Genomic DNA, 27400 nt, shown 5'->3' with positions numbered 1-27400 from the left:
ATATGCACACATGGGGCCCTGTGCCTCAGTAGGCATTCAGTAATTGCTCTTGGACTGAGTCCAGCTGCATTCCCTAGGCATGTGGACACTCAGGGGAAGTTGGCACTTAGCTGGGAAAGTTGCTACCAGTACTTGCCTGCCAATTACTACAGGCATCGTGGCCAGACTGGGTTTGGCTGCTCAGCAAATCCCCCAGCAGGGCACTGGCAGCTTGGAGAATGTATAGCTGTGTGCAGAGCGTGCCTGGCACAGGCAACCGCTCAGCCAGTCCTCGATCTGATTTCATGTGATAGCTAGTGCATTCTAGAAATGGAAGCCTATAGATGTGTTTTGACCACTGCTTTGGCCCTGGTGCAGTCACAAGGCTGCGTCCAACACTTCTAAGCATGATGGGGAGCCTCAGGGCTGGAGTAGAGCTCAGCCTTGTTGAACAGAAAAGCTTGTTTAGTGACTGCCAGTGACCACGTGTGCAGATACCCAGTGTACATCCCCGTGGGCAGACAGACAGCTGGGGATCTGGCGGGAGCCAGCATCTGTGCCACAGTGCGCCTTCTCTGAACTGCCTCTGAACGGGGTGGGCTTGTGTGGTGGATCTCCATATGTCAGTGATCAGAGAGACACTGTTTGTCTCTGGAAGAGAGCATTGACCGTGAAGGGTGAGGACATTTCTGCTTGTGCTGTGAGTGCTTTCATCCTGCCCAGGCTGTCAGATGTCAGAGCTTTGGGATGCCCTGATTCCTAAGGGCATCGACTCCTGGCATTGCTCAGAGAGGCTGTTGTGGATGTTCTTGCTGACCACGTTTCAAAAAAAAGTTATTTATTTGAAAGGTAGAGTGACAGGAGGAAGAGACGTCTTCCATCTTAATCCTCAAATGCCCCCAGGAGCCAAAAACTCCATCTGGAACGCACACTTGAGTGGCAGAGGCTCAAGTACTTGAGCCCATCATACTCTGCCTTCTCATGGGCAGGAAATTGGGTCAGAAGCGGAATAGCTGGGACTCAGACCAGGCCTGCAGTATGGGATCAAGAGCTTTATCAGGTGCCTTTAAGAGGGGACCATTGAGCTGGGCATGTAATAATCAGCCATCAGATGGACTACACTGTAATTTCTGTATCTGAAAAACTGGAAGCATCATGTTGTACAACAGAGAGGAGTGGTTATGTGAACTCTGGCCTCTGTGATAGAGGTAGTGGCTGTCACATCAGTCAGAGGTGACAGAGAGGGTCTGTGCACATGGTGTTCCCTCAGAACTGGGTTCCAACCAAACCCTTGGTGCTGTTTGTAGAAACAGGTGTTAATAATGGCTTCTCCTTCGTAATGCTGTTTTTTTCCTTTTAACCTGAAAAAATTCTGTGAGAACTAGTAGGGAGTTTGGAGTCTCTGGCACTTTGTTGCCTAGGAGCCCTCACCTGCCTCTTGCCATGCCTTCAGAGGCAAACATCTTTACTAATCATCACTTAACAATTGAGCCAAGGCTTTGGATTGGCACAGTTCCGGCCGTGGCGGCCAATTGAGTAGTGAACCATTGAATGGAAGACTTTCTCTCTCTCTCTGCCTCTCCTCTCTCTGTGTTACTCTAACTTTCAAATAAATAATTTAAAAAAAAAAATTGAGCCAGGGTCCTCCAGGAAGCATTAGTATGAGAAATATTCTTTCTTATTTATTTGAAAGGAGACACATACAGACACACACACAGATTTCAGCTGTTGGTTTACTCTCCAAATGCCCACAACAGCCAGGGCTGAATGAGGCTGAGGCCAGGAGTCTGGAACTCAACTCAGGGCTCCTGTGTGGATGGCAGGGGACCCAAGTACTTGAGCCATCACCTGCTCTGGAACCAGAACTCCAGCCCAGGCAGCAATGAGATTCTGGCATCTTGAGCACTAAGCCAGACGCCCCTAGTTAGGGTCCCCCCACCGCAGTGCTTTTGATGGAATAATACTGAGCTCCTCACACACCTCAGGTACCCTTTGGGAGCCTGCTGGTCTTAGAGAGGAGCTGTTCCATCTACAGTCTGTTGGTAGTCCCTAGGTTACCATTGAGCTCTGGTGTTCAGATGAGGTTCTGGTCTCCACACAGAGCAGCGCCCTCAGCCTTTGGGAGTCTCCAGCAGGTCTGAGGTAGAGGGGTGTGGGAACCCACATGGGATTTGTTGGTTTGTTTATTCACCTTCCTAAGTTTATATGCAGTAAAATCCACCCTTGCCAAACCACCAGATGAGAAGATACTGGAAGTTTCCAGCCCCACCCCCCAACCCAGTGCTGCACAGCTTTCTTTGCCTCTGTGTTTCCAGCCCTCTTCCTTCCTCCAGCACCTGACAGCTGTGAATGTGTTTCTGCCTCTCCTAGAATGTCACATCCAGTGGAGTCATACAGCGGGTGGTCTTTTGAGTCAGGCTACTGTCCCTTGACCTATAGTGCATTTGGCAAGTGCACTATGGAGTGTCTTAGTAGTTACCTTTGGTTGTTGAGTACCATTCCATTCCAGAGCTTCATCTGCACTCCCCAGTTGAAGGGCAAATGTGTGGTCCCTAGGTTTTTGGTGATTGTGAATGAAGTGACTGGATATTCATATATGTTTCCCCATGTGAATGTTCCCCCCCTTTTTTGGTTAAAGACCTGCAAGCAGCACGGCTGAGTCACTAGAGTAAATGTTCAGCTTCATAACTGTGAGGTGTTTCCAGGGAGTCCACCCGCCATTGTTCATTGCCATCAGCAGTGGGTGAGCGTTCTGAAGTTGCCCGTTTTTACAGGGACTAGGGCGGGGGCAGTGCTGTCACCTTATGGCTTTAATTCTCATTTCCTAAGCACATCTATTCCTGTGCTTATTGGCCTTACATAGATCTTGAGTGAACTGCTGAAGCTCTATGCGGTTTTCTTCTTCTTCTTCTTCTTTTTTTTTTTTTTTTTTTTTGAGTTTGGGAGTTTATATGTTCCAGATGCAAGTCTTTGTTGGATAAGTAATTTGAAAAATTTTCTCTCTGCCAGACCTTTTTTTCTTAACCAAATATATATCTATTCTTTTTTTGTTATTTGTGTGCATTTTATAAAATTCTGTTTAAATGATGCTTCCTCTACGCTACTTTTTTTTTTTGAAAGGCAAAGTGACAAGAGGGATACAGAGATCTTCCACTGGCTTACTCTCCAAAAGGCACTGGGGCTGTTCCAGGCTGAGCTCCCAGGTGACTCTGCAGCCAGAAATGAGAGCCACTGCTTTGCAGGTTCTCTCCAGACCAGAAGTTAAGCTGTGTCTTCTGGGATGAGTCTTTAAAAGCCAGGGTGGGTGGGATGCAGAAGTAGGGGAACACTTGCTGAAAGGACAGAGAGGGAAAGCGAACAAGTGACCGCTGGCATATGGGGCCTTCCACTCCTGAGAGAGAGAGAAATGTAGGCTTGCTCTGGGAGGAGGGAGCAGGACAGCATGCCAGAGTCCCTCTGTTCAGTGTGCCTCTCCATGTTTGCCCCATCCTGGGAGTTTTGCTGGAAGCCAGGAAATCACAAAATGAACTGCAGCTCTTCCCCTAGGACTGGCCAAAGCCTGGGTGCCCCAGACCCTACCCACACACCCCACCCCCCAACCCTGCCCAGGTACTCCAAAGTTGATTACGGTGCTGACTGAGCACTTAAATCACCAAGAACGAATTGTGTGACAGTGGCAACAACCGTCAGTCAGAATTCTTTTTAGAGAGAGGTGGGGAGTGAGAATGTGTGTGTGTCTGTGCATGTTCTTGTGCACGTGGGGTGGGGTGTAGGGTACTCTGTTGTGTGATGAACGCCGTTTAAGAGAGCCATGAGGCCTCTTGCCTTAAGGCAGACACACGGGTCACAAACAAGCAGCAAGCAACCAGAACCACTTCTGCCTGGCACAGTGCACTGCCTGCTTCTGCAGAGTGGGGTGCCTGGCCTGCAGCCATGGTAGCTGAATGCTTTGGTTACCCGAGTCCACTTCTGCAAATGTTAGTGGTGCCACTGTGCCACAACTATGGTACCCAGGGCGTGACCATAAAGGGGTTCAGCAGTTACCCAATGCCAGAATCCCAGGCAATCAGACTGAGCTGCACGGGGAATCTGTGAGCATGGGGCCTGTTTTCTCTCTCTAGGCACCCAGTGGATTGAATTGAATGGTGTCTCATTTTTCTGTGAAATTGGTTTTCTGGTTATAGTAAGGGGTTGTTACGGTTTTGGTTCAGGTAGGTTAGGTTTGGTTAGGGTGGCTGTAGCTCTTTTACAAGGTGAGGTGGGGAAGAAGGGATGTCACTGAACACTTTTTGGTTAAGATTGCAAGAAGAGCATTTTGCTGTTCTTCTCTTGAAAGTCGTTCAAGTTAACCACAATCTTGTATAGGCATACCCAAGGTTCAGACAGACGCACACCAGATATTCCAGTGGAATCTGTGTGTGTGTCTTTTGCAGAACCCAGCGGTCAACCATTACTTGATATCGAAGTCCGAGTTGTATTGTGGGTATTTGAGCCCTGCAGAGGACTGGCACAGAGCGCCCTTGCTTGTGATTGTTGGCCGCTGCACAGTGGGGTGTCCGCCTCCTGGTGGCTCTCTTGGCTGAGAACACTACTGGTTTTAATGGCAGTTACAACCCTGTTTGCCTCCCTTTTGCTTGACAGATGAGATGGAGTTGGGAACACAAATAAGCAGCACCTCCTTGCCCTGCTCCTGGTCCCTCGGGAGCTCACAGTGTTTGGGTTTCCTGGGCTGGGTCCATGTGTGTTGCTTCAGAGGCTGCTTTCTGCCTCTTACATCATCTCCTGTGAGGAGGGCTGGTCTCATGCAGAGGAAATGAGGACTCTCCTAGTTGGAGCTCACAGCTGCTTTTTTTGCGAGGTGGGCTGGAGCAGGTGGAGCCTTTCCCACTAGACAGGAGCCTTGTGCAAAAGCAGCTGAAATGTCAGCATAACTCTTAGGAGACCCATTAGCTATGCAAATTCAAAGTTCCCTGTATGTGGCTAGTAGATACACAAAGAAAGGTGCTGAGAGTAATGTCACACTTCAGTGGGTAAATAAAAGTCCACTGAAGTCTGACCCCCACCTCCTCGTCCTCAGCAGTTGTAAAACTCTGTGAAGGCAGAGCCCTGAGTGTTTCTCTGTTCTGTTAATTTTGTATTCGGGAGGGCAAGGGAGCAGTGTATTCCATCTCCTATTTCCTCAGCAGCAGCAAAGGAAGAAAGCCCTCTCAGGTAGTGCATGCCCACAGAAGCAGGAGTGGGGAAGCTCTGCAGCCCATCTGGTCTGGTCAGTAGGAGAGTACAGGTCTCCCTGCCCTTCTGACATGTGGGGGTGCCACAGTGCAGGCCAGGCCTGGCTACTGAGCTGAGTCTTGTCAGGACGATGAGAATGTAATTCCAATGCTGCCACTGTTTCACATCCTGTGGCTACCCATTTGTATGTGAGAGAAGAAGAAACTAATATTTTTTAACCTTTTGCTAGAAGCAGTGTTGTTTACTTGTGCACTTTGGTTCAGTTCTTAGAGTTTAAATGTCCCTGGTTTTAGTCCTTAGTCGTGTAGGTGTCTCTAGGGGGTAGGAGCCTCTGTCCTGGGCTTTGGGTTTCTTCCTGTCTGTTTGTATATGGGAGCCTGTCACCTTGCAAACTCAGTGGTGTCCCCATCAGGATGGACTTAGAAGAAGGAGAGCAGTCCTGGTCACAGCATCGCAGGGTGGTGGGTCATGAGGTTGCCTCAGTCTCCGATTCCGATGCCCATGCTGCTTTGTCAGCCTTGTCTCTCTTACCCTGTGTTCTTAGTTCCAGGTGTTTTCTTGTCACTTTTTTGAGACCCTCTGTGTCAACAGTCTTCACCTGTGAACAAAGACAGCTTTGTTTCTTCTTTCCCGATCTGTACCCCTCTTGTTTGCTTTCCTTTTCCTGTATTGCACTAGTTTGAATGTGATTGAAAAGGTGTGGTGAGAAGGGACATCTCTGCTCTGTGCCAGGTCCTGGGGACACATCTGGTTTTTTGGCATTAAGTAGATCCTGTGATTGTGATAAGACGGACTTTGGCTTCGAGAACATTTGGGAAGGCCACCCAAGGCAGGGTTGAGATAGGCACAAGGGCGGGGCACTTGGCAAGGCTTCTCTTACCCAGAGAGTATGTCATGGAAGATAGAGCATTTCAGGCAGAGAAAGCTTAGTGTATGTATGCAAAGGGAGAGATCTCAAAGTCTCCAAAAGAGAAATGGGGAACCTGACACTATTCCTTGGTCTCTTGCCATGTGCTGGTGCCTTGAGGTGCCAAGGATAGTTCGTGTAGACACCAGACGTGTGCTGTGGCATCCCCAGTCTACAGTGGGATGTGGCATGGTTTCCTCCAGCTGCTCTGGGGTGGACACGGTGTATGAACAACCATCTGGTTTGTTCCCTGGGCTGCTGTCTCCTTCAGAAATTACAAACTAAGACAGCATGAAGTAGTATTACAGCATTGAGTGTTGAGACAATTGGGAAAATAATCATAGCCAAAGCACAGTTTTGTCTCTTCTCTTTTTGGAGCTGGATGGGCTCGTTCTTTGCTCCATGAATGGCCTTTCAGCATGGGGCCTGGGATAGCTTGCCCCCATCACTATTCTGGACTGCCATGCCACTTCTCACAGGGCCCAGACACCCTACACTGGCTCTGCCTCCCAGAGCTCTTGGACAGCAGCCAGCCCCTAGAGCCCCAGGCTCTGAGGGGATCAGCGAGTCTGTTCATTTTGGATTACCCCTGGCACTTAGCCATCATTTACAGCATTCTTCCCTGGGAACTCAGCGGAGGAGTCCCAAGAATTGGCTTGGAACGTGAGCCTATCCTAAATTGCTGGCTCCCTGTGGTTGAAAAGACTTCAAATTAGCCCTGGATTTCTGTGCTGGTTCTTTAAGCGTTAGCCTGCCCCCTTTCCCATCTCCCAGGCGTCAGGATAGCTAAGTTTCGGTCATATTTTGTGCTAGCAGCAAAGACATGTGTCGTCATTCGGTTTCTCATCCCCTTGGTTTTTGGACTGGAGAGGAAGTGAGTGGGCCCAGGAAATGTGCTATGCGTGAGGTGTTTCCACCTGGAGCCAGAGTCTCTTGCTGGTGTGAGCTGTGGGGCCAGGCATTTATCAGTTACAGTTGCAGAAACGGAGGACAGTGAGCATTCTGCCTTGGTATTTTCATTTCTGACTTGTTCAAGATGATGAGAAAATGGCTGTGAGTCACATTTGTGAAAATTTGTAGACTCCTGGTGTGTGTCCTGACCTGGTCTTGTGTTTCTTGATTGTGTAGAGATTTAGGTGGCTTGATGTTAGAATCTCCTGGGTGATTTTGAAACTCTTGAGTACTCACTCCACTGACGAGGGCCCCTTTTTGTTGAACTGTCTGTATGAAGGGCCTGAGGAATCAATATTTTTTTTTCCCTGAGGCTTCCCAGTGCCAACTGTGTATTCTGCACAGTGTTGCTCAGTATTGGTCTCTCCCCAGGGCAGGTGCTGAGCATTGAGAATTCGGAAGCTGCACAGTATGCCGAGGAGAGAATATTGCTGGGCAGGGTACAGGCGCTCCTGGGACTGCTGGGCTGAACACTTTGCAACTTTTTTTTTTTTTTTAAGATTTACTTATTTATTTGAAAGCGTTACACAGAGAAGAGAGGCAGAGAGAGAGGTCTTTCAAGGTCTTTCATCCACTGGTTCACTCCTCAATTGGCTGCAATGGCCGGACCTGCGCCGATCTGAACCCAGGAGCCAGGAGCTTCTTCCAGGTCTCCCACTCAGGTGCAGGGGCCCAAGGACTTGGGCCATCTTCTATTGCTTTCCCAGGCCATAGCAGAGAGCTGGATCAGAAATGGAGCAGCCAGGTCTCGAACCGGTGCCCATATGGGATGCTGGCACTTCAGTCCAGGGCATTAACCCGCTGCACCACAGTGCCGGCCCCCACTTTGCAACTTTAACTGTGTCCTTGCTCGTGGATTTATCCCCCACTGTCTTCATTGCAGAAAAAGTCTGTTTTATAAAGGCCAGTCTGCTTTTTTGGATACGTGTTGACCCTGCTGGAATCTGGGAAAAGGAATCCTGACTGACTGATGTACACTGTTTCTGCTGCTGATTTGAGATGGGACATTGTGTGAAATGAGTGAGGTGCCAGCATCTGTGCCCTGGGGTGAAAATAGATGTGCCTTCAGCCACGTTCATGAAAGCATTAGTCAGTGCAAAAGGTAGGAGCCACCCCAGTGCCCATCAGTGGATGCATCAATTCTGGGGCCAGCGCTGTGGTGCAACGGGTTAATGCCCTGGCCTGAAGCAGCTGGCATCCCGGCTGCTCCTCTTCTGATCCAGCTCTCTGCTAATGGCATGGGAAAGCCATAGAAGATGGCCCAAATCCTTGAGCCCCTGCATTCACATGGGAGACTCGGAAGAAGCTCCTGGCTCCTGGCTTCGGATCGGCGCAGCTCCAGCCTTTGCGGCCATCTGGGGAGTGAACCAGCAGATGGAAGACCTTTCTCTGTCTCTACCTCTCTCTCTAACTCTCAAATAAATAAAATGAATCTTTAAAATAAAATAAAAGCTTGAGATTCTGAAATGCTACAACACTGGTGACCCTTGAGGACTTTATGCTAAGTGAGGGAGACCAGAAACAAAAGGGCAGGTACTGTCTGATAATTTATTCATTTGAAAGAGAAAGGTCTTTCATCTGCTGGTTCACTCCCCAAACAGCCACAGCGACTGTGCTTGGGCCAGACCTAAGCCAGGAGCTTCCTCCTGGTCTCCCACATGGGTGCAGGGGCTTCCAAGTATCTGGGCCATTTTCTTAGGCTTTTCAAGTCGTATCAGCAGGGAACTGAGTGGAGCAGCTGGGACTTGAACTGGTGCTCATAGGGATGCTGGCATTGCAGGCAGAGGCTTAACCTTCTACACCACAGCGTTGGCCCCTACAGGAGATACTTTCTATAGTTGAATTCATAGAGTAAAATAGAATGGACAGGGACAGAGGGAGTGAGGAGTTAGTATTTAATGGCAGAGTTTCGATGGTGGTTGCATAACAGAGTAAACATACTTAATGTCACTGAAATAGACACTTGAAAATTTGGCAAATTTTTTGTTTTACTGCAGCTTTTAGAAAGCATACATTTTCTTTTTTTTTTTTTTTTTAAGATTTATTGATTTATTTATTTGAAAGAGTTACACAGAGAGAGGAGAGACAGAGAGAGAGAGAGCCTTCCATCCAATGGTTCACTCCCCAGATGGCCGCAATGGCCGGAGCTGAGAAAACACAAATTTTCAAGATGGCTGTGTCTTCTTCCTGTGGGTGGCTGCCTCCTGGACCCCTCCTGGACACGTGTTCATCAGAGCCCATAATGGGTGGCCCCTGTGCACATCAGCTAAGCCCATTGCCTTCTGTGTGGCAGTTAAACTTTTGGCTCAGTTTGTTTCGGCACCACAGTGTCACTGCCTTCCTGCACACTATCACCTTGCCAGCTGCTGCTTCCTGCTCCTGGGCTTGAACTGCTTTGCTCCCCTTCTGATGAAGGGCGGCCGCTAATCCCTGTCCTGGGAACTGAGATAAGCCTGCTGTGGCGGTGGGAGGCTGTGTGGTGGCCTTGCCCAGTCCCACCCTTCTGAGACCTCTGTTCTGGCGCTACACTGTGAGCCTGAATTACCCAGAAATCCCTCAAAGCACGTGAAACTGTATGGTTTTAGTTTGTTTTTTTCTCTAAAGTTCCAGTTTTTACATTAGCATCTGGAGTCCAGCTAATTGTATTTTTTTTTAAGATTTTATTTATTTGAGAGGTGGAGTTAGAGAGGGAAGGAGAAAGGTCTTCCATCTGCTGGCCCACTCCCCCAAATGGCCGCATCAGCTGGAGCTGGGCCAATCCAAAGCAAGGAGCTTCTTCTGGGTCTCCCACATGGATGCAGGGGCCCAAACATGTGGGCCATCTTCCACTGCTTTCCCAGACCATAGCAGAGAGCTGCATTGTAAGAGGAGCAGCCAGAACACAAACCAACGCCCACAGCGCTGGTTTTTAAATCTAGATGTCAAGTGTCTTGACTGGTGTTGCCATTAGCCTCTCTTAGCTGTGGGCATGGATGCAGGAGCCCCCTCTCAAGGGCACTTAGCTACAAGAGGAGGTGCTTCCCCACCAGTGATGCCAGAGTTGCTCTCCTTCTTTTGCTGGGATTCTCTCAGCCCAAAATTGTGATTTAGACTGCTTTAGCTTGGGAATGTTTGGGCTTCTCAGAGAAACATCTCTATAGATGTCTTTTCTGATTTGCTCACAGTGCCTTGTCAGACTATCAGTTTCTTCATCATTTATTGTGTAGTCCCAGTAATGCCAAACCCTGCTTGCTCCAGCATCTCCAGCAGCAAGGAAAGACCCTTTGGGGTGTAGACAGGTCATGTGAGTTGGCAGCAATGGGCGATTAAGAGATGAAGTTCTGTTGCCTCTGGCTCATAGCTGCTATGAAACGTCCGAGAAGGGCAGCACACGGAGGACCAGAAGCATTTAGCATAGCGGCTTGTCCTCAGAACTAGAGGTCTTTTTGGTGGTTTGATTTCCAGATTAAAGGTAGAGTACTTTTGTGAAATGAAAAATCTGGCTTTGGTTAGCTGAGTTACTCGGCACTTGCAGCATTTATTTAGGGAATTTTGTTAATACCTAGCTAAACAACTGGTATACCAAGAGGAACTGCCTCTTTTTTTTTTTTTAACTGTAACAATGGAAGTCTGGGAGCAGCTTTCACTGTAACCTGCATGAACGGTGGGGACAAGAATGACCTTCACATGACCCTCACTAGGAAAGTGTGCATAAGCTCATTATAATCTTAAGCAAATCAATTCTCAGTGGTAAGCAAGTCAAGTCCTTTTTCATTCTCTTTAAAGATGATAGTGTAGAGATGCTGTGGCATTTTAAGTGAGCCATGGGCCTCCAGTGTTCAAAATAGGTACTACCTAAGGAACAAGCTTGACAACAGTTTGCACGTGAGTGAGATGTTCCATGGGAGAAAGTTTGTTCTGGGTGCATTGTCATCTCACTTAATGCATGATGATATGGAGGACATGAGACCTTGTACAAGCTGAAAGGAGTGGAGACAAAAGGGCCCTGTCCTATATGCTCCGTTTTGTTGTTGTTGTTGTTTTCCCATTTGCCATTGTGATTTTATTTTTGTTCTTTGTTGATGTTTCCCTGTGAACCCATGAGCACAGATGTTTTGGGGATTGGATCCCAAGACCCCGCAGTCTTAAGAACACAGGCTGCAGGTGGTTTGTTCAGTGGATGGCTCAGAAATCCCAAGTTTTCATCCAAGCCAGGAACAGCCTCAAATAATGAAGCTGAGCCATCCAGAGGCTGCTTGGTTGTCCTCCACTAGGGTTACAGGCTGCTCTCGCCCCTAACAGGGAGGCTTGCTGTATTCATATGGGTAATCAAAGGAGCAAGGTAGCCACCACCATAACCCACTGACTTGGTGCTCTGCAGTGTCTTAAGTGCCCTTGTGCCTGCTGCTTTCCATCTGGGTCCTGCTGGGAGCAGCCAAAATTACTGTCTGCCTCTGCAATGCAATAGAGTTTTTCCTCTTTATGGAAAACACCTGTAAGACCTTTCAGTTCATTCCTTGAAATCCAGTCTATAATAGCTATATCACTATCATTATCCACTAGAGAACCTGTGTCTCCCTGGGGCTGGGGGTGGGGAACACGAGCATTTCATAAATACGAGTCAGTATAAGAATGGAGCAAACCAGAAACATGAAAAACTGCAGGTTCAGAGCTGGGAAGAAGTGCATTCTGGGAGCTTGGTCCCTCCAGGATACAGCCTGAGCTGGAGGCAGAGTGTGGTGGGATCCAGAGGGAAGGGAAGGCCAACCCAATCTGGTCTTTGTTGGCCTAGAGCATCTTCTGGGGTGGTGGCTCTGTAAGTTAAAAGAAAGGGGAGAAACCTCCCCTCTGCCCTGTCTGAATCGCATCTGTCTCAGCTTTGTTCTGGGCACACTTGTACCCATGTGTTAGTACTAAACAGGTCGAAGCATTTCATCTTTACCATGGTGCGTTTCTTCACCTGAAAGTATAATGCATTTTGATGCCATTTCTATGGCAACCAGTGAACTCCAAGGGAACAAGTTCTATTTTGGTGTTCTTGGTAACAGGATTAGAGAAGGCACGTCGAAAATGCCGTTATCAGTCAGTGCTGCCTTGGGAAGAGAACAGAAATGGTCCAGCACCGACTCTGGTTGCACTCTACTTGTGCATACTTCCAATAATCTGCAAATCAGTCAGCTTTGTTTTGTTAGGAGTTTTAAGAGGAAAAGAGGTCTTGCCTTGATGGAAGATTTTTTGGGGGGGTAGTTGTTTTTGGTTTTTGTTGTTTTGTTGTTTTCTTGTTGTTGTCATTGGTTTAATCCAAGTGGAGGGACCAGCATTGTGAAGTAGCAGGTTGAGCCACGGTGCCTGTGGTGCCATATGGGTACCAGTTGGTGTTTCAGCTGCTCCACTTCCATTCCAGCCCCTTACTAGTAGCCTGGGAAAAACAGCAGAAGATGGCTCAAGTACTTACACCTTTGTCACCCACATGGGAGACTCGGAAGAAGCTCCGGACTTCAGCCTGGCCCAGCGCTGGCCATTGTGGCCATCAGGGGAATGAACCAGCTGATGATGGAAGATCTTTGTCTGTCTCTCTTTCTCTCTCTTTCTCTGTAAATCTGAGTTTCAATAAATAAATAAAATCTTTAAAAAAAAAAAATGGATCCTCAGTAAGGTTTTTAGGGACTTCATTCTTTGGGTTTCAAAAACACACAGACTGGGCATTGGGGGTTCATATGTCCAGTGACCCCTTCCCTGCAAAAGCCTGGTTGTCAGGCTGTTTTTACTTTTTCTTGCCTTGGCATCTAGCTTCTCTGAGAGCTAAGACCAGAATGTGAGTTCCTCCTGGTCTTTCAGGCCACTTCCTGAACTGAGATACTTACCAAGGGGCCAGTGTCTCCCTTGTCGTCTTCCTGTCAGCAGGCAGGCTTGTGGGGTGGCACTCTGTGGACAGAACTCAGAGGCTAGGGCCTTCCATGGCCCCACCAGCCATACCCTCCCTGGCTTGGCTTCTCCCTGTCATTAGACTCAGCTGTCTGGGAAGCAGTTTTAGTTGGGAGAAATGTTCTACCCTTAAGCAAGTAAGAAATCTGGTTTTCTGCTGGACTCACTTGGAAACAACTCGGACCTTGCCAAGCTTTTCTCTTCAGGACCAGGCCTCTGGCTTGGGGCATGCTCCTGAACCCAGAACCCACATCAGCAGAAGCTGGAGAGGGAGGCTTGGGTAGGGCTGTGTGAGAGCTGAACAAGAAGCGGGCCAGAGAAGCATTTCTGAGGGTTCTCACAGTGTGCAGTTCCCTGGGTTGCTCAGATGAAGAGACTGCAGTTCCCTTTGTTCAGCTTCTCCTGTTTGGGTGTCTTGCCTGTTGCTGCCGCTTTGGCATGGTGGGGACCTGGTGGGTGGCTCTCTTGGCTGTGGGGAGCTGAGGAGTTGGGGCCTGTTCTCTAACCTTTCCCTCCCCTCAGCAGATGGTGCTGTTGCGTGTTCTTCAGCACCAGTGAAAGAGCTCATTCATGCCATTCACCGTGCCATGTGCCCTCCTCCATCTGCTGCGGAAGGCACCCACCTCCCTGCCCCGAGGCCACCCTTGGGCACTGCCTTCCTCCCATAGGCCAGCGCCATCCTGTGTAGCACTAGCTGCGCAGCTATTGGGGTATGAGCAAGAGAAGGCTGCAGTGCTGCATGTCCCAGGGGGAGAAGCCCTCCCAGCGTGTGGAGCGCTGAGGGCAGGTGAGCTGTACCCAACAGAACAGCTTCCAGGAAGGAGCTGATTCCTTTGTTCTCTTCTTCGAAGATTTATATGTTTGGGGGCCAGCGCCGTGGCTCACTTGGTTAATCCTCCGCCTCTGGCACCAGAATCCCATATGGACGCCGGGTTCGAGTCCCGGTTGCTCCTCTTCCAGTCCAGCTCTCTGCTGTGGCCCAGGAGGGCAGTGGAGGATGGCCCAAGTGCTTGGGCCCCTGCACCCGCACGGGAGACCAGGAGGAAGCACCTGGCTCCTGGCTTCGGATCGGCGTAGCACCAGCCGTAGCAACCATTTGGGGAGTGAACCAACGGAAGAAAGACCTTTCTGTCTGTCTATCTCACTGTCTATGACCCTACCTGTCCAATAAAAAAAAGAAAGCAGTGGCTTTAAAAAAAAGTATTAATATGTTTGAAACATATTAATGTTTCATGCCAACAACACCCAGATCTGGACCAGGCCAAGGCCAGGAGCCAGGAACCCCACTGGGTCTCCCATGTAGGTGGCAGGGGCCCACGTACTTGGGCCATCTTTGGCGGCCTTCCCAGGTGCATTAACAGATAGCTGGATCAGGAAGGAGTGGAGTATACAGGACTTGAGCTAGTACTCTGATAAGGGATACCTATGAGATGCTGGCTTCACCCGCTATGCCATGGTGCTGGCCTGCGGAGCTGCTCTCTGATGGGGTTAATCACCCAAATTTGTAATTGCACCCTGTGTTCCAGTCCTCCCTTGTAGTGATAAGGAAACAGGACCCAACAAGGCTCCAGAACCTTCTCTCTCTCTCTCTCTCTCAGATTTATTTGAAAGACAGAGTTACAGAGAGGGTAGGGGGCCTTCCCTCCACTGGTTCTCTCCCCAGATGGCTGCAACAGCCATAGCTGTGCCAGTCCGAATCCAGGAGCCAAGAGCTTCCTCCAAATCTTCCACATGGGTGCAGGGATCCAAGCACTTGGGCCGTCTTCCACTGCTTTCCCAGGCCACAGCAGAGAGCTGGATCAGAAGTGGAACAGCCGGGACTCAAACCGGACCCATGTGGGATGCCAGCACTGCAGGCGGTGACTTTACCTGCTACGCCACAGTGCCAGCTCCCAGAGCCGCCTTCTGAAGTTCATTTTTCATCTCCTCCCGTTTACTGTGCTCCAAAACTACTTCAGTTTCTGATTCTTGAAGGCTTTTATGTACCTCACCAGAAACAGTTTCCAAGGTAGCTTCCATTTCCTCTCCCTTTAACATCAGTTGATCAACATTTTTAAAAGAAAGTTTTTAATTTTTACTTGAAAGGCAGAATTAGAGCGCGCGCGCGCTAGCTTCCATCTACTGGTTCACTCCTCAAATGGCCACAATGGCCAGGGGAGGCTGAGGCCGAAGCCGGGAGCTTCATCTGGGTCTCCACGTGCGGGAGCCCAAGGACTTGGTCCATCCTCTGCTGCTCTCCCAGGTGCGTTAGCAGGGAGCTGGATCAGAAGTGGAGCAGCTGGGACTTGAACCCGTGCACATGTGGCTTGCTAGTGCAAGTCTGTCAAAAGTACATTCATCAGCTGACATTTTACCACATTGACATCTTCATCAGTGCACTTTCCCCCCTAAATTCTTTGAAACTCATGTCACAGATGTTTTCTCTCTTCTGCGCTTCAGCAGACATCTTTTTAAGAATAAAGGCATTCTTGGGGTCAGGTAGTGGGCTAAGCCTCTGCATGCAGTACCAGCATCCCATCTGAGGTGCCATTTCTAGTTCCTCTTTGAATCCAGCTCTCTGTTATGGCTTGGGAAGGCAAGGGAAGATTGCCCAAGTCCTTGGGCCCCTGCACCCACATGGGAAGCTTAGAATTTGTTCCTGGCTCCTGGCTTTGGATCAGCCCTGCTCCGGCCGTTGCAGCCATTTGGGGAGTGAACCAACAGATGGAGGATTGGTATCTCTCTCTCTCCCCCTCTCCCCCTCTCCCTCCCTCTCCCTCTCCCTCTCTGTAGCACTGCCTTTCAAATAAATAAATCTTTTTAAAAAAAGAATAAGGCACTTTTGGGACCAACATTGTGATGTAGCAGGTTAAGCCACTGCCTGTGGTGCTGGCATCCTGAATGAACACCAGGTTGTGCCCGGCTGCTCCACTTCTGATCCAGCTCCCTACCAATGTGCCTGGAAAAGCAGCAGAAGATGGCCTAAATGCTTAGGTCACTGTACCCCCAGGAGAGACTCAGATGAAGCTCCTAGCTTTGGCCTGGCCCAGCCCCAGCCATTGTGGCCATTTGGGGAGTAAACCAGCAGATGGAAACTCCATCTCTCCTGTAACTCTGCCTTTCAAATAACAAATAAATCTGTTTTTAAACGTGGGGAAAAGTCACTGTAAACCAGCGATTGAAGTGGATATTGACTTGCATTCGTGGTGGTGCATGTGCTCACTGGTAGACAAGTGGATAAGCAGCATTGACACATACAGATGCTCCTTACAGTGAGACTGGGGCACGGAAAGCCTCTCTCAAGTAGGGCATGTGGAGCCTCCTGCCACCTGTGACACCAGCAGCCTGTGTTGGTGTGCTGGTGCAAGTCCCAGCTCTCTGCTGAATGCCCCTGAGAAGGCAGTAGAAAATGGTCCAACCGGCACTGTGGTACAGCAGGTTAACACCCTGGCCTGAAGCACCAGCATCCTTGTGGGCGCCAGTTCAAGACCTGGCTACTCCACTTCCAGTTTGGCTCTCTGCTGTGGCCTGAGAAAGCAGTGGAGGATGGCAAAAAAAAAAAAAAAAAAAAGATGGCCCAAGTACTTGGGCTCCTGCTACCCAGCTGGAGTTCCTGGCACAGATCTTACTACTGTGGCCATTGGAAGAGTGAACCAGCAGATGGAAGATCCTAACCCTTCCTTTCCTCCTCCTCTGTTCTGCCTTTCGAATAAAAAAAAATTTTTTTTTTTTTTTTTTTTTTTTGGACAGGCATTGTGAACAGTGAGACAGACAGAGAGAAAGATCTTCCTTTACCGTTGGTTCACTCTCCAATGACTGCTGCTGCCAGTGCACCGTGCTAATCCGGAGCCAGGAGCCAGGTGCTTCTCCTGGTCTCCCATGCAGGTGCAGGGCCCAAGGACCTGGGCCATCCTCCACTGCACTCCCGGGCCACAGCAGAGAGCTGGACTGGAAGAGGGGCAACCGGGACTAGAACCCGGTGTACTGGCACCGCAGGTGGAAGATTAGCCTATTGAGCCGCGGCGCCGGCCTCAAGTAAATTTAAGATATATTTTATTTATTTGGAAAGCAGAGTTAGAAAGGGAGAGCAAGCGAGCTTCCATCTGCTGTTTCACTCCCCAAAGGTCCACAACAGCCTAGGCTGGGCCAGGCCAAAGCCAGGAGCCAGAAGCTGCTTCCAGGTCTCCCATGTGGGTGCAGGGGCCCAAGGACTTGGGCAGTCCTCTTCCGCTTTCCTAGGTGCATTAGCAGGGAGCTGGATCGGAAGTGGAACAGCCAGGACTGGAACCCAGCACACATATGAGATGCAGGCATTGAAGGCTGCGGCTCAACCCATTAGGCCACAACACTGGCCACCTTGAATAAATTTTGAAAAACAAAATGATTTACTGGTCAGAGCAGAGACTGTATATAGAATCAGCTTTTACAAGGAAGGAAACCCTGGCTGATGCTCTAACTTGGATGAGCCTTGAAGACATGCTGGGTGAAACAAACAGATCACAACCCATTAAAGTGTGTGACTCCCCTCGTAGGAGCTATCTAGAGCAGTCACATTGATAGAAGGCAGAGTGCTGGTTGCCAGGGGAGTTAGTGTTCAGCAGGGACAGGTTGATTTTTTTACCCCAAGAAAAAGTGTTGAGGTTTTTAATTGTTTCTTAAAAAAAAAAATTAAACATGGTTGCATCCCCTGTTAAGAGTTTTCAAGTTGTGTTTCCTCGAGTCACACACGTTCACCCATCCCATGCCCTGTGTCAGTGTCCTCTGAGAGAAAGACATCCTCCAGTCCAGCAAGCCGATGGCAGGCACAGCTGGAGCTGTGGGGGACGGAAGCAGTTTGTGTGTAGGTCCTAAAACCTGTGCTCCTGACCTCCTCACCCATGAAATCTTCTGGATCTTCAGGTCAGGTCGGCACTGACTTCACTGGGCTCTTGAGCATCAGAATGTTCACATTCTGTTCTTCAGGGAGCTGGATTGGGAGTGGCACAGCCAGGACCTGGGTGGGTGCTTACAAGTGATGGTGATGTTGCAGGCCAGGGCTTAACCTGCTGGCCCCTTATTTTAAGTGTGATTTTTTTCTAAACCGATGCAGTTGTAGGTACAGACCAGAGATTTTGGGTGAAAATTTGCTGCCCAAATTAAGCTGTGCTGCATGTGTGATATGTACACTTAGATTTCAAACATTTGAAAACAGTGTTAGCTGTCTCAGTTTTTCTTATAGTGATTATATGTTGAAGTAATACTTTGGCTTTATTGGGTTCAATAATGGGCATTAGCTTTTTAAGGTTTGTTTATATATTTGAAAAGCAGAATTTAGGGAAAGAGGGGTCTTTTTTGACAGGCAGAGTGGACAGTGAGAGAGAGAGAAAGATCTTCCTTTTACCGTTGGTTCACCCTCCAATGGCTGCCGTGGCCAGCGCGCCGCACTGATCCAAAGCCAGGAGCCAGGTGCTTCTCCTGGTCTCCCATGCAGGTGCAGGGCCCAAGGACTTAGGCCATCCTCCACTGCACTCCCGGGCCACAGCAGAGAGCTGGACTGGAAGAGGGGCGACTGTGACTAGAACTCGGGGTGCCAGCACTGCAGGCAGAGGATTAGCCTATTGAGCCGCGGTGCCGGCCAAGAAAGAGTTCTCTCATCTGCTGGTTTCATTCCCCAAATGGCCACAAGAGCCATGGCTGGGCCAGGCAGGAGCCAGGAATTCCATCTGAGTCTCCCACGTGTGTGGCAGGGGCCCAAGTAGTTGAGTCATTGCTGCCTTCCCAGGCTCATTAGCAGGAAGCCACATCAGAAGTGGAGCAGCTAGTACTCCAGCCAGCACTCCTAAGGGATGCAGCAGGTTTGTGTTAGATACATGCATATACGGTGCAGGCATGAAGCTGGCATCCTCCATACAGGCTGGAGTCTCATCATCTCTCCTGGCCTCTGAGTGCCCTGGTGCCTGATTAAGGCCTCATGCCCCCACGCTGCATTGACTCCTCTGTTTGTGTCAGGGTAGGGGAAAGGGGGGGGTCATCTGGCACATCTCTTACCTGCTGGGGGTCCAGGGGAACAGGCCTGGTTGGCTTTACCACATACATGAAAGACACCCCTTTCCCCTTTTGTTGGGCTTCTGGCTCCAGGTCCTCAGGAGGGAGGTGGGGCACCTGCCCAGCGTGGCTCCCTCCCGAGGAGGTGTGTAGAGCGGGGAAGTGAGGGAAGGGCAGTAGGCCTCATACTGCCTGATGTCAGAGCTTGCAGACCACAAGGGCTGGTGACAGCACCACCACTGGCTGTTTTGCTAGTGTCACAGCTTGGAGGGCTTGGCTTCTACAGGTCTTTATTCAGGGAGGCAGGTGGAATTGAGGGTAAAGAGCAACTTGAGTCTGCACAGAGCCACAGCTCTTTGCTACATTGTTTGCTTCCTTAGCTATGATCATCTGATGTAGTGTGGATTTTGTCCCTTTTCAGCACCTTTACGTTCTGAAAGTTTCCAAGATTGAGAAACTGTTACTTAAATCCAAGCTTCCTTGTCACACCAACCTGAGTGAATCGAGCAGAAGTGCACTTTGGATGTTTGCTGAGGGCTCCCCAGCAGCACGTGGTGGTGGTTATCTGGGCAGTTTACTCAAGGTCAGGAAGTTGTGGAAGTTGAAGTCTGGCCGTTTAGGCATTGTCAGATCAGCTCTGGTTCTCTCTGGGCCTTGGGCCAGGCCTCAGTTCCCTCTTTGTAAACTGGGGACTTGGGGCCTTTCCAGCTGACAATTTTGTGACAGTTTTTGTGTTCCCTTTTCTTTGAGAAAAGTGATCATCCCCTCCCCATGGCCACTCCCACCCACCCCTCCACTACCCAGCTTACTTTTTTTTTTTTATGTAGATTTTATTTACCTATTTAAGAGGCAGAGTTATGGATACAGCGAGGAGAGACAGAGAGGTCTTCTGTCTGCTGGTTCACTCCCCAAATGGCCACAGCGGCCTGAGCTGGGCTGATCTGGAGCCAGGAGCTGGGTCTCCCACGTGGGTGCATGAGCCCAAGCTCTTGGGCCATCCTCCACTGTTTTGCTAGGCCACCAGTAGAGAGCTGGATCAGAAGAGGAGCAGCTGGGACACAAACCGGCACCCATATGGGGTGTTAGTGCCACAGGCAGAGGTTTAGCCCTTCTACAACACAGTGCTGGCCCCCCAGTTTGGGTTTTTGTACCTGATGAAAGGTGAGGTAGAGGACAGGTCGTCATTGCCAGATCTTATAAAATGCAGCTTCAAAGTAACCAGCCCAGCATAGTATTGTTGAAGAAAAGTCACCCGTCCCCCTTCACTGAGGAAAGCAAGCTTTGGTGTCTCACAGCCAACCAAGTGCGTGGCCTTGCCCTCGTGAACGTATCTGTTACTGGCTCCTTGGCTGTTGTGGACCTGCCTTGGCATTCCCTCTGGGATAGCACCCTGCACGGTCACGGCTGAGATAACACTTGGTGTAAGGCCCATGATGGCTGTGGGAGCACTTGCACTTAGCCTGTTCCCAGAGCCCCTGAGCCCCTCTAGTCTCCAGTAGGTGTGGTGGGTGCCGGGAGGCCTTAAGTTGTGCTGTCTCAGCCTGTGCTCTGCTGCTTTGAGAAGAAACTTAGAAGCACAGTGGGCCCCTGCCACCCAGACTGCTGTCTCCTGTGAAGTCTGCTTTCCCTCTGGGGGTCTGTGCACCAGTTCACAGGTGTTTCTGCTTACCCACCACAGGTCTCACTGTGCCCAGATGGCATTTCACTCATCTCCCTCTCATTGGCTTCCCAAAGCCCCAACGACTGCCTTGTTCACACACATGGAGGTTGACACTGACATGTCTCCTTGGTGTTTTCTGCTGGAAATGCCATGGCTATCATCATCATCATCATTTTAAATTCCATTCATGAAAAAGCTAACCTTTTTTTTTTTTTTTTTTTTTTTTTTGACAAGCAGAGTGCACAGAGAAAGGTCTTCCTTTTCCATTGGTTCATCCCTCAGTGGCCACTGCAGCTGGTGCTCTGCAGCCAGCGCACCGCGCTGATCCGAAGCCAGGAGCCAGGTGCTTCTCCTGGTCTCCCATGCGGGTGCAGGGCCCAAGCACTTGGGCCATCCTCCACTGCACTCCCGGGCCACAGCAGAGAGCTGGCCTGGAAGAGGGGCAACCGGGACAGAATCTGCCACAGGCGGAGAATTAGCCTGTTGAGCCCCGGCGCTGGCCTAAGAAGCTAACTTCTTAAAACATACCTTCAAAAATTATTTTGTTTATTCAGAAAGGCAGACAAAAATCTTCCTCCTGCTGATTCCCTCTCCAAAATGCCCAAAACAGTTAGGGCTGAATCAGACCAAAACCCAGAGCCCAGAACTCAATCTGGGAGTCCTGTGTGGATGGCAGGGACTCAAATACTTGAGCCATCACTGCTGCCTCCAGGGACTCTGAAGTGGGATGCAGATGCTCCAAGCAGCATCTTAGTGCTGCACGAGTCACCCACCTAGAACTTGGCTTTTATCCTTTCTGTCTGTTCCAGGGACAGTCCACAGCTGTCATTTTTATTTTGACTAAACCTAGATTTATCACTCCTTTCAGACTTTTCATTTTAATTTTGTGTCCTCTAAGGGGCACATCTCCCATGCAGTAGTTAAGATAACCATTTGAGACGCCTGCATCGCCCACGTCACCTACATCCTATGCCTGTTTGAAATCGCCGTTCCATTTCCAATCTAGCTTCTTGCTAACATGCACCCTGGGAGGCAGCAGGTGACGGCTCAAGTAATTGGGTCCCTGCTACTCTTAGGAGACATGGAAGGAAGCCTCCAGGCTTTGGCCTTGCCCAGCCCTGGCTGTTGGTGGCATTTAGGTAATAAACAAGTAAATGGAAGTTCTCTCTGCCTTCTTCCCTCCCGCCCCCACCTTTAAAAAAAAAATCTTAATTCTGCATCCTCTAAGAAGTGAACCTCCCATTCGTGCTGTCCTGCAGAGTAGTCTCCAGTGTTTCCTTCCTACTAGGAATCCCCTAGTGATCAGTGGAGAGAAGTTCTTGGCCTCACTCCAGCCTCTGCCTTGTGATCTGCACTGCCCTCTGGCCATCTTGAGTCTCCGTCTCAAAGCAGAACTTTTGTTTCTAAATTAATAAATCATGGTACATTGTACTATAGATTAATCTCAGTGCCACATAGCCCACACCTTTTAGAAAATGGGATAAAAGGAGATGGAGTAGTAGCTTTAGAAGAGAGAGCCAGGAGGAAAATGTCACTCTTAGCTTTTGAAGGACACACCTGAGTCGGTGAGGAGCATGCAATTGTCAGATTTCTGTCATCATCTTTGCTGTCTGTAAGTTGGGGGCTTAGCAAGTACCAGAGCTTGGAGGCTGGCTCAGCAGGTGGAGGCAGCTGACACATGCCATGGAGCTTGTGCAAGGCATAGATGGCAAAGAGCCTGTTGGTCTCAGTGTCAGGAGGCACAGCCACCCACCAGCCTCACACCATGTCCCACTTGTTTGGTTGGTTTTTTTTTGTTGTTGTTGTTGTTGTTGTTTTTTTTTTTTTAGGATTTTTTTCTTTTGACAGGCAGAGTGGACAGTGAGAGAGAGAGAGAAAGGTCTTCCTTCGCCGCTGGTTCACCCTCCAATGGCCGCCGCGGCCGGCGCACCGCGCTGATCCGATGGCAGGAGCCAGGAGCCAGGTGCTTTTCCTGGTCTCCCATGGGGTGCAGGGCCCAAGCACCTGGGCCATCCTCCACTGCACTCCCTGGCCACAGCAGAGAGCTGGCCTGGAAGAGGGGCAACCGGGACAGAATCCGGCGCCCCGACCAGGACTAGAACCCGGTGTGCCGGTGCCGGTAGGCGGAGGATTAGCCTAGTGAGCCGCGTTGCCGGCCTAGGGTGTATTATATTAATTTGAAAGACAGAAGTCTTACATCTGCTGGTTCAACACTCCCCAAATAACTGCAACAGCCAGAGCTGAGCCGATCAGGAAGCTAGGAGCTTCTTCTGGTCTCCCACGTGGGTGCAGGGACCAAAACATCTGGGCCATCTTCCACTGCTTTCCCAGGCCATAGCAGAGGGAGCTGCCGGGATTCAAACCTGCGTCCATATGGGAAGCTGGCGTTGCAGGCAAGGGCTTTAACCTGCTATGCCACAGTGCCAGCTCCCATTCTATGATTCTGTTTTCTGCACACATGCACACCTCATTTGAGATTTTTGCATTTGCTTTTCTGTGTTAGCATTTCATCACATTTCCCTTGCCACAAAGTCTAGAAGTGTATGGAGTAGGGGCTGCAAACCGTGACCCTTGGGATAGTTTTATTGGCACACTGCCAGGCTCATCTGATACAAGATTGTGTGTGGCTGCTTTCGTGGTGTGGTGATGGCAGAATGAGGTGCTTGGACTCGTTCTGTGTCTTGCACAGCTGACAGTGTCTGTTTCTTGGTTGTCTTCTGTAAGACAAATTAGCCTAGCCTGAACTCAGGGCATTTTAAATTCTTGAGCCCATCTGCCCAGATTAGCTCATCAGTTTGTAACCCATTTCTAACAGTGGACTGTTTCCTTGTGCCTGAACTGCTCCAGGTGTTTCCCACTGCCACCAGTTGGAGAGGCAAGACCCTGTAATCAGGAGCCAGAGCTGGGGTCCAGCCCAGGCACTATGAGGTACGGCAAGGCATCCTGCACCAGCAAAACTGCCAGGCTAAACACCTGCACCTCAGTACTGCTGATTTAATTGGCCTGCTGTTTGGTTTCTACAGCAGAGGAACTGGAATTCTGATTGTTGGGCTTGTGGCCTGCCTAGGTCTGACTTCTGGTCCTTGTCCTGGCTGCAAAGTCCTTGTTGGCTCATGTCCCCTCCAGTGGGGGACAGAGAGCTTGAGTATGTTTCGTGTTCCCCTAGCAGGAAGGCTTGCTCATCTGCCTTGGCTCGCCTGGCTGAAGGCAAGCTGCAGGGTCTGTGGTCCTGCAGAGTCTCAGGTGCTGGGGCCCTGCTTGGCAGGGTGTGTACAAGCTACGCAAAGGAGGATTAAGGCCTCTCAGAGCTGCCTCGGCACACAGCCACTGGCCCAGCTCCAGGCCGTACAGTCTGGTGACACGACAGCGCTGTTCTCACCAGCTGCCTGAGCTGGTCAGATGGAAAAGTAATCCTGTTTGCGCCTCCCCACTGACATAGATTGCACAATTAAATGAGGCCGTCGTCGTGAATGTGAAGTAGCTGCTGCTCTGTGCCCAGGAGGGAAAGCAGGCCTGCTGTATCAGATTACCATGGTCAAGGACAAACCAAGACCTGCTGCAGATTGGCCAGTGTTGAGAGATGGCCAGGGTGATTGTGTGTGTATGTCTCTCTCCCTCCACGGTCACGGTCCCGCTCTTGCATCTGACCAGTGATGCTTTGTACAAGAGTCTTGCCTTGCTGGGGAGGTGACCTCCTGTCTTAAAGATACATGCGGCTGTGAATTTGTAATTTCGTGATAGACGAGTGGTCAGCTGACCCCTGCAGTCGCTTTGTTTGGCCTGAGACAAGGTCAAGCCCCATCTTCTCGGGCCTCTTGCACTTCGGAAGCATACATTACAACGTGCACCCTGTGTGGGCCGCAGCTCAGCTGATTTCTTTGCAAAGTTGGAATTGTTTAGAAGTTGCACAACTAGAAGGCAGGCTCAGGACCCCACTTGTGGCCCAGGTGATGTTCAGTAGCTTCTGCACTGCGCATAGGCCTGCCAGGGCCTATGCCCCTCATGGTGGTCGACCCCATGCCTTCTGGGCAGAGGCAGCTGCGAAACAGAGCACTTGAACTTCACAGCTGCTGCAAGTGACCTCCTGCCTCGCAGGCCACCACCTGCTCTACTGCTCTGTTGCCATGGGGATGATGATGATGATGATGATGCTGCCGCCGCCATGGACCACTCTGTAGATTAACCAGGCCCCACACACATCAGATGCTCGCGTAGAATGTCAGCCCAGGGAGTGGCCAGTACCCTGCTGGTGAGCTTTCCTATGCCCAGTGCAGATGGGTGGTGGCAGCTGGCTTAAGGCTCTAAACAGGTCTCTGTTCGGCAGGAGAGCTGTTGTGTGGGCCCTCCCTGAGTCTGTGCCCTCTTCCCTGACCCTTCTTTTCTCTGTTCTCTGCCTGGTTTCCTGACTGTTCTGGGGCAGGCTTCTGTGTGATGAGTCAGCTCAGAACAGAGCTCATCCAGACCCCCGAAAAGCCATGTCAGGATAGCAGTCGGAGGGGCGACAGAGGGCTTGCTGTCACCTGCTTTCCAAGTAGGAGCCCCATCCTTGCAGAAAATGCTGGAACTTCACTGAACTTATTTGAGATGTGTTTGAAATAAAATGTTCCATATCTTTCATTTCTAATATGGATTGTTGGCTGGTTGACTGGTAAGAATGTCAAAGGAAATGAAAGTATTTTATGTAAAAAGATGAAAGATACTACAATTGTGTTATCCTCAGAGGTCTCTCAGACCCCCTGGGTGAGACACTATCCTTAAAAGCAAGCATGTTTCATCAGAGGTCTGTGAAATTAGGGACCATTAATATTTTACCTTCATCAGACCAAAAGTTCCCAAACAGGAGGTTCAGAATACCCCTAAGTGTCTGTTTTCATGATGCTCTGAGGCCAGAGGAAATACCCAGCAGTTTTAGTGGGTAGTTAGGTACAAGTTTTTGTCTCAACCACTGTGTTACTATTTTAAAGAAATAAAACATGTCAGTTGTAAGGACAAATTTTTGTTTTTGAAAGATTCATTTGATTGAATGGCAGAGAAGGCAGAGTTACAGAGAAATCTTCCATCCTCTAGTCTACTCCCCAAATAGATGCAGCAGTCAGGGCTGCACCAGGCCAAAGCCAAGAGTTTCTTCCATGTCTCCCATGTGGGCGCAATGGCCTGAGTACTTGGGCCATCTGCTGCTGCTTTCCCAGGGGCATTAGCAGGGAGCTGGATCAGAAATGGAGCAGCCAGGAATCAAACCAGTACCCATATAGGATGCTGGCTTCCCAGGTGGTGGTTTAACCACTGTACCATAGCGCTGGCCTCAGGATAAATAATTAATTTATTTGAAAGGCAGAGTTAACAGAAAAGGCAGAGAGAGAGAGATGTCTTCCACCTGCTGGTTCACTCTCAAAGTGGCTGAAACAGCCAGAGCCGAGCTGATCCAAAGGCAGGAGCCAGGACCTCCTTCCGGGTCTCCCACGCAGGTACAGGGGCCCAAGCACTTGGGCCATGTTCTACTGCTTTTCCAGGCAATAGCAGAGAGCTGGATTGGAAGTGAAGCCCAGGTCTTCAACCTGTGCCCATATATGACATCATTACAAGAGGTGGCTTTACCAGCTCTGCCACAGTGCTGGCCCCTGGATAAATATTCTTGTTTTATTCTTAGATAACTGTGGTTACTTATTTTAAAAAAAGAATCTATTTTACTTGAAAGTCAGAATTGAAGAGTCAGAGGCAGAGAGGGAAGTCTTCCATCCACCGGTTCACTCCCCAAATGGCCAAAACAGCCAGAGCTGAGCCAATCAGAAGCCAGGAGCCAGGAGCTTCTTTTGGCTCTCCAACAAGGGAGCAGGGGCCCAAGGACTTGGACCATCTTCTACTGCTTTCCCAGGCCATAGTAGAGAGCTGGATCAGAAGTGGAGCAGCCGGCACTCAAACCGGCACGCATATGGGATGCCAGCACTGCAGGCAATGGCTTTACTCGCTGCAGCGTAGCGCCAGCCCCTGTGGTTACTTCTTAATGGGACACATGTCCCTGTGCTCGGGTAGGACACCACCACTTGGATTTTCTGTTCATGTTGATTTTTTTATGTAGTATTTGCTTTTGTGTTGCACACAGCAGTAAGCTTTGCGAGTTGTGGTGTTGTTGAAGGGAGTAGAGCACTGTCTGACGGACAGCTGTCAGTCGCAGGTAGTGTCTGCCAGTGGCTCTGGTTTATCATGGCATCCTGGGGCACATGGGCTCTCAGTTTGGAAATCATGGAACTCCCTGACTTCTGTTTTTCCTTCTTCCCCCTCTAAACTGTTGGGAACAGGAACTCTTACCTAGGGAATGGTGGCTTCCGCCTCTTGGCCACAGGTCAGCAGAAATTCATTGGAGAGGGAGGAGCATTTTCCAGTCTTTTAGGTTGTGGTTGTAGACGGGGTGGGGTCTGCTCTGTCATGCGCACCCCATTTACTTTCCTTTTGCTCTGCGCATGTGCGGTACCCCTCTTCTCTGCAGAACTGTCTCACCCCTCACCCCCAGGTCTCGTTGATCGTCCCTGCAGAGCAGCACAGGGCAGCCTCTCCCTGTCTGCAGCCAGAGCAGCCCTCCCCTTCTTTGTGTTGTTTCCCCCAGTATGATTTTGCTTGATCGTTCAGGAGAATATCAGGTCAGCTGAGCCCGGCCCACCGGAGCTCAGGACACAATCACTGAGTCTTGGAGTCACCACACTGTGTGCCAGGGCATGGGCTGCTTTCCTCTTGCACGGCTCTGAGGCCTAGCTGGAAGCCCCTGGATG

The 27400-nt window shown here is 50.0% G+C and overlaps 1 protein-coding gene across 8 annotated transcripts in view; it reads left to right on the top strand.

The window, feature by feature from the left end:
- BRD4 (bromodomain containing 4) overlaps positions 1 to 27400 on the top strand; it is an 81434-nt gene that overhangs the window by 18777 nt on the left and 35257 nt on the right. Inside the window, exon 1 of one of the 8 annotated variants that reach the window (XM_070058788.2) lies at positions 16679 to 23564. The exons of the other annotated variants lie outside the window; for them this stretch is intronic. Within the exon in view, the coding sequence (XP_069914889.2) occupies positions 23560 to 23564 (5 nt within the window). The 5' untranslated portion in view covers positions 16679 to 23559. Of the gene's footprint in view, positions 1 to 16678; positions 23565 to 27400 lie in introns of those variants that run through there. 8 annotated transcript variants of the gene reach the window in all.

Source organism: Oryctolagus cuniculus, chromosome 16 (genome assembly GCF_051225735.1).
Source record: "Oryctolagus cuniculus isolate XC-2025 breed Fujian yellow rabbit chromosome 16, ASM5122573v1, whole genome shotgun sequence".
Lineage (NCBI taxonomy): Eukaryota > Metazoa > Chordata > Mammalia > Lagomorpha > Leporidae > Oryctolagus > Oryctolagus cuniculus.
Note: the sequence above shows the minus strand (reverse complement) of the source record. Positions and strands in the feature narration are given on the sequence as shown.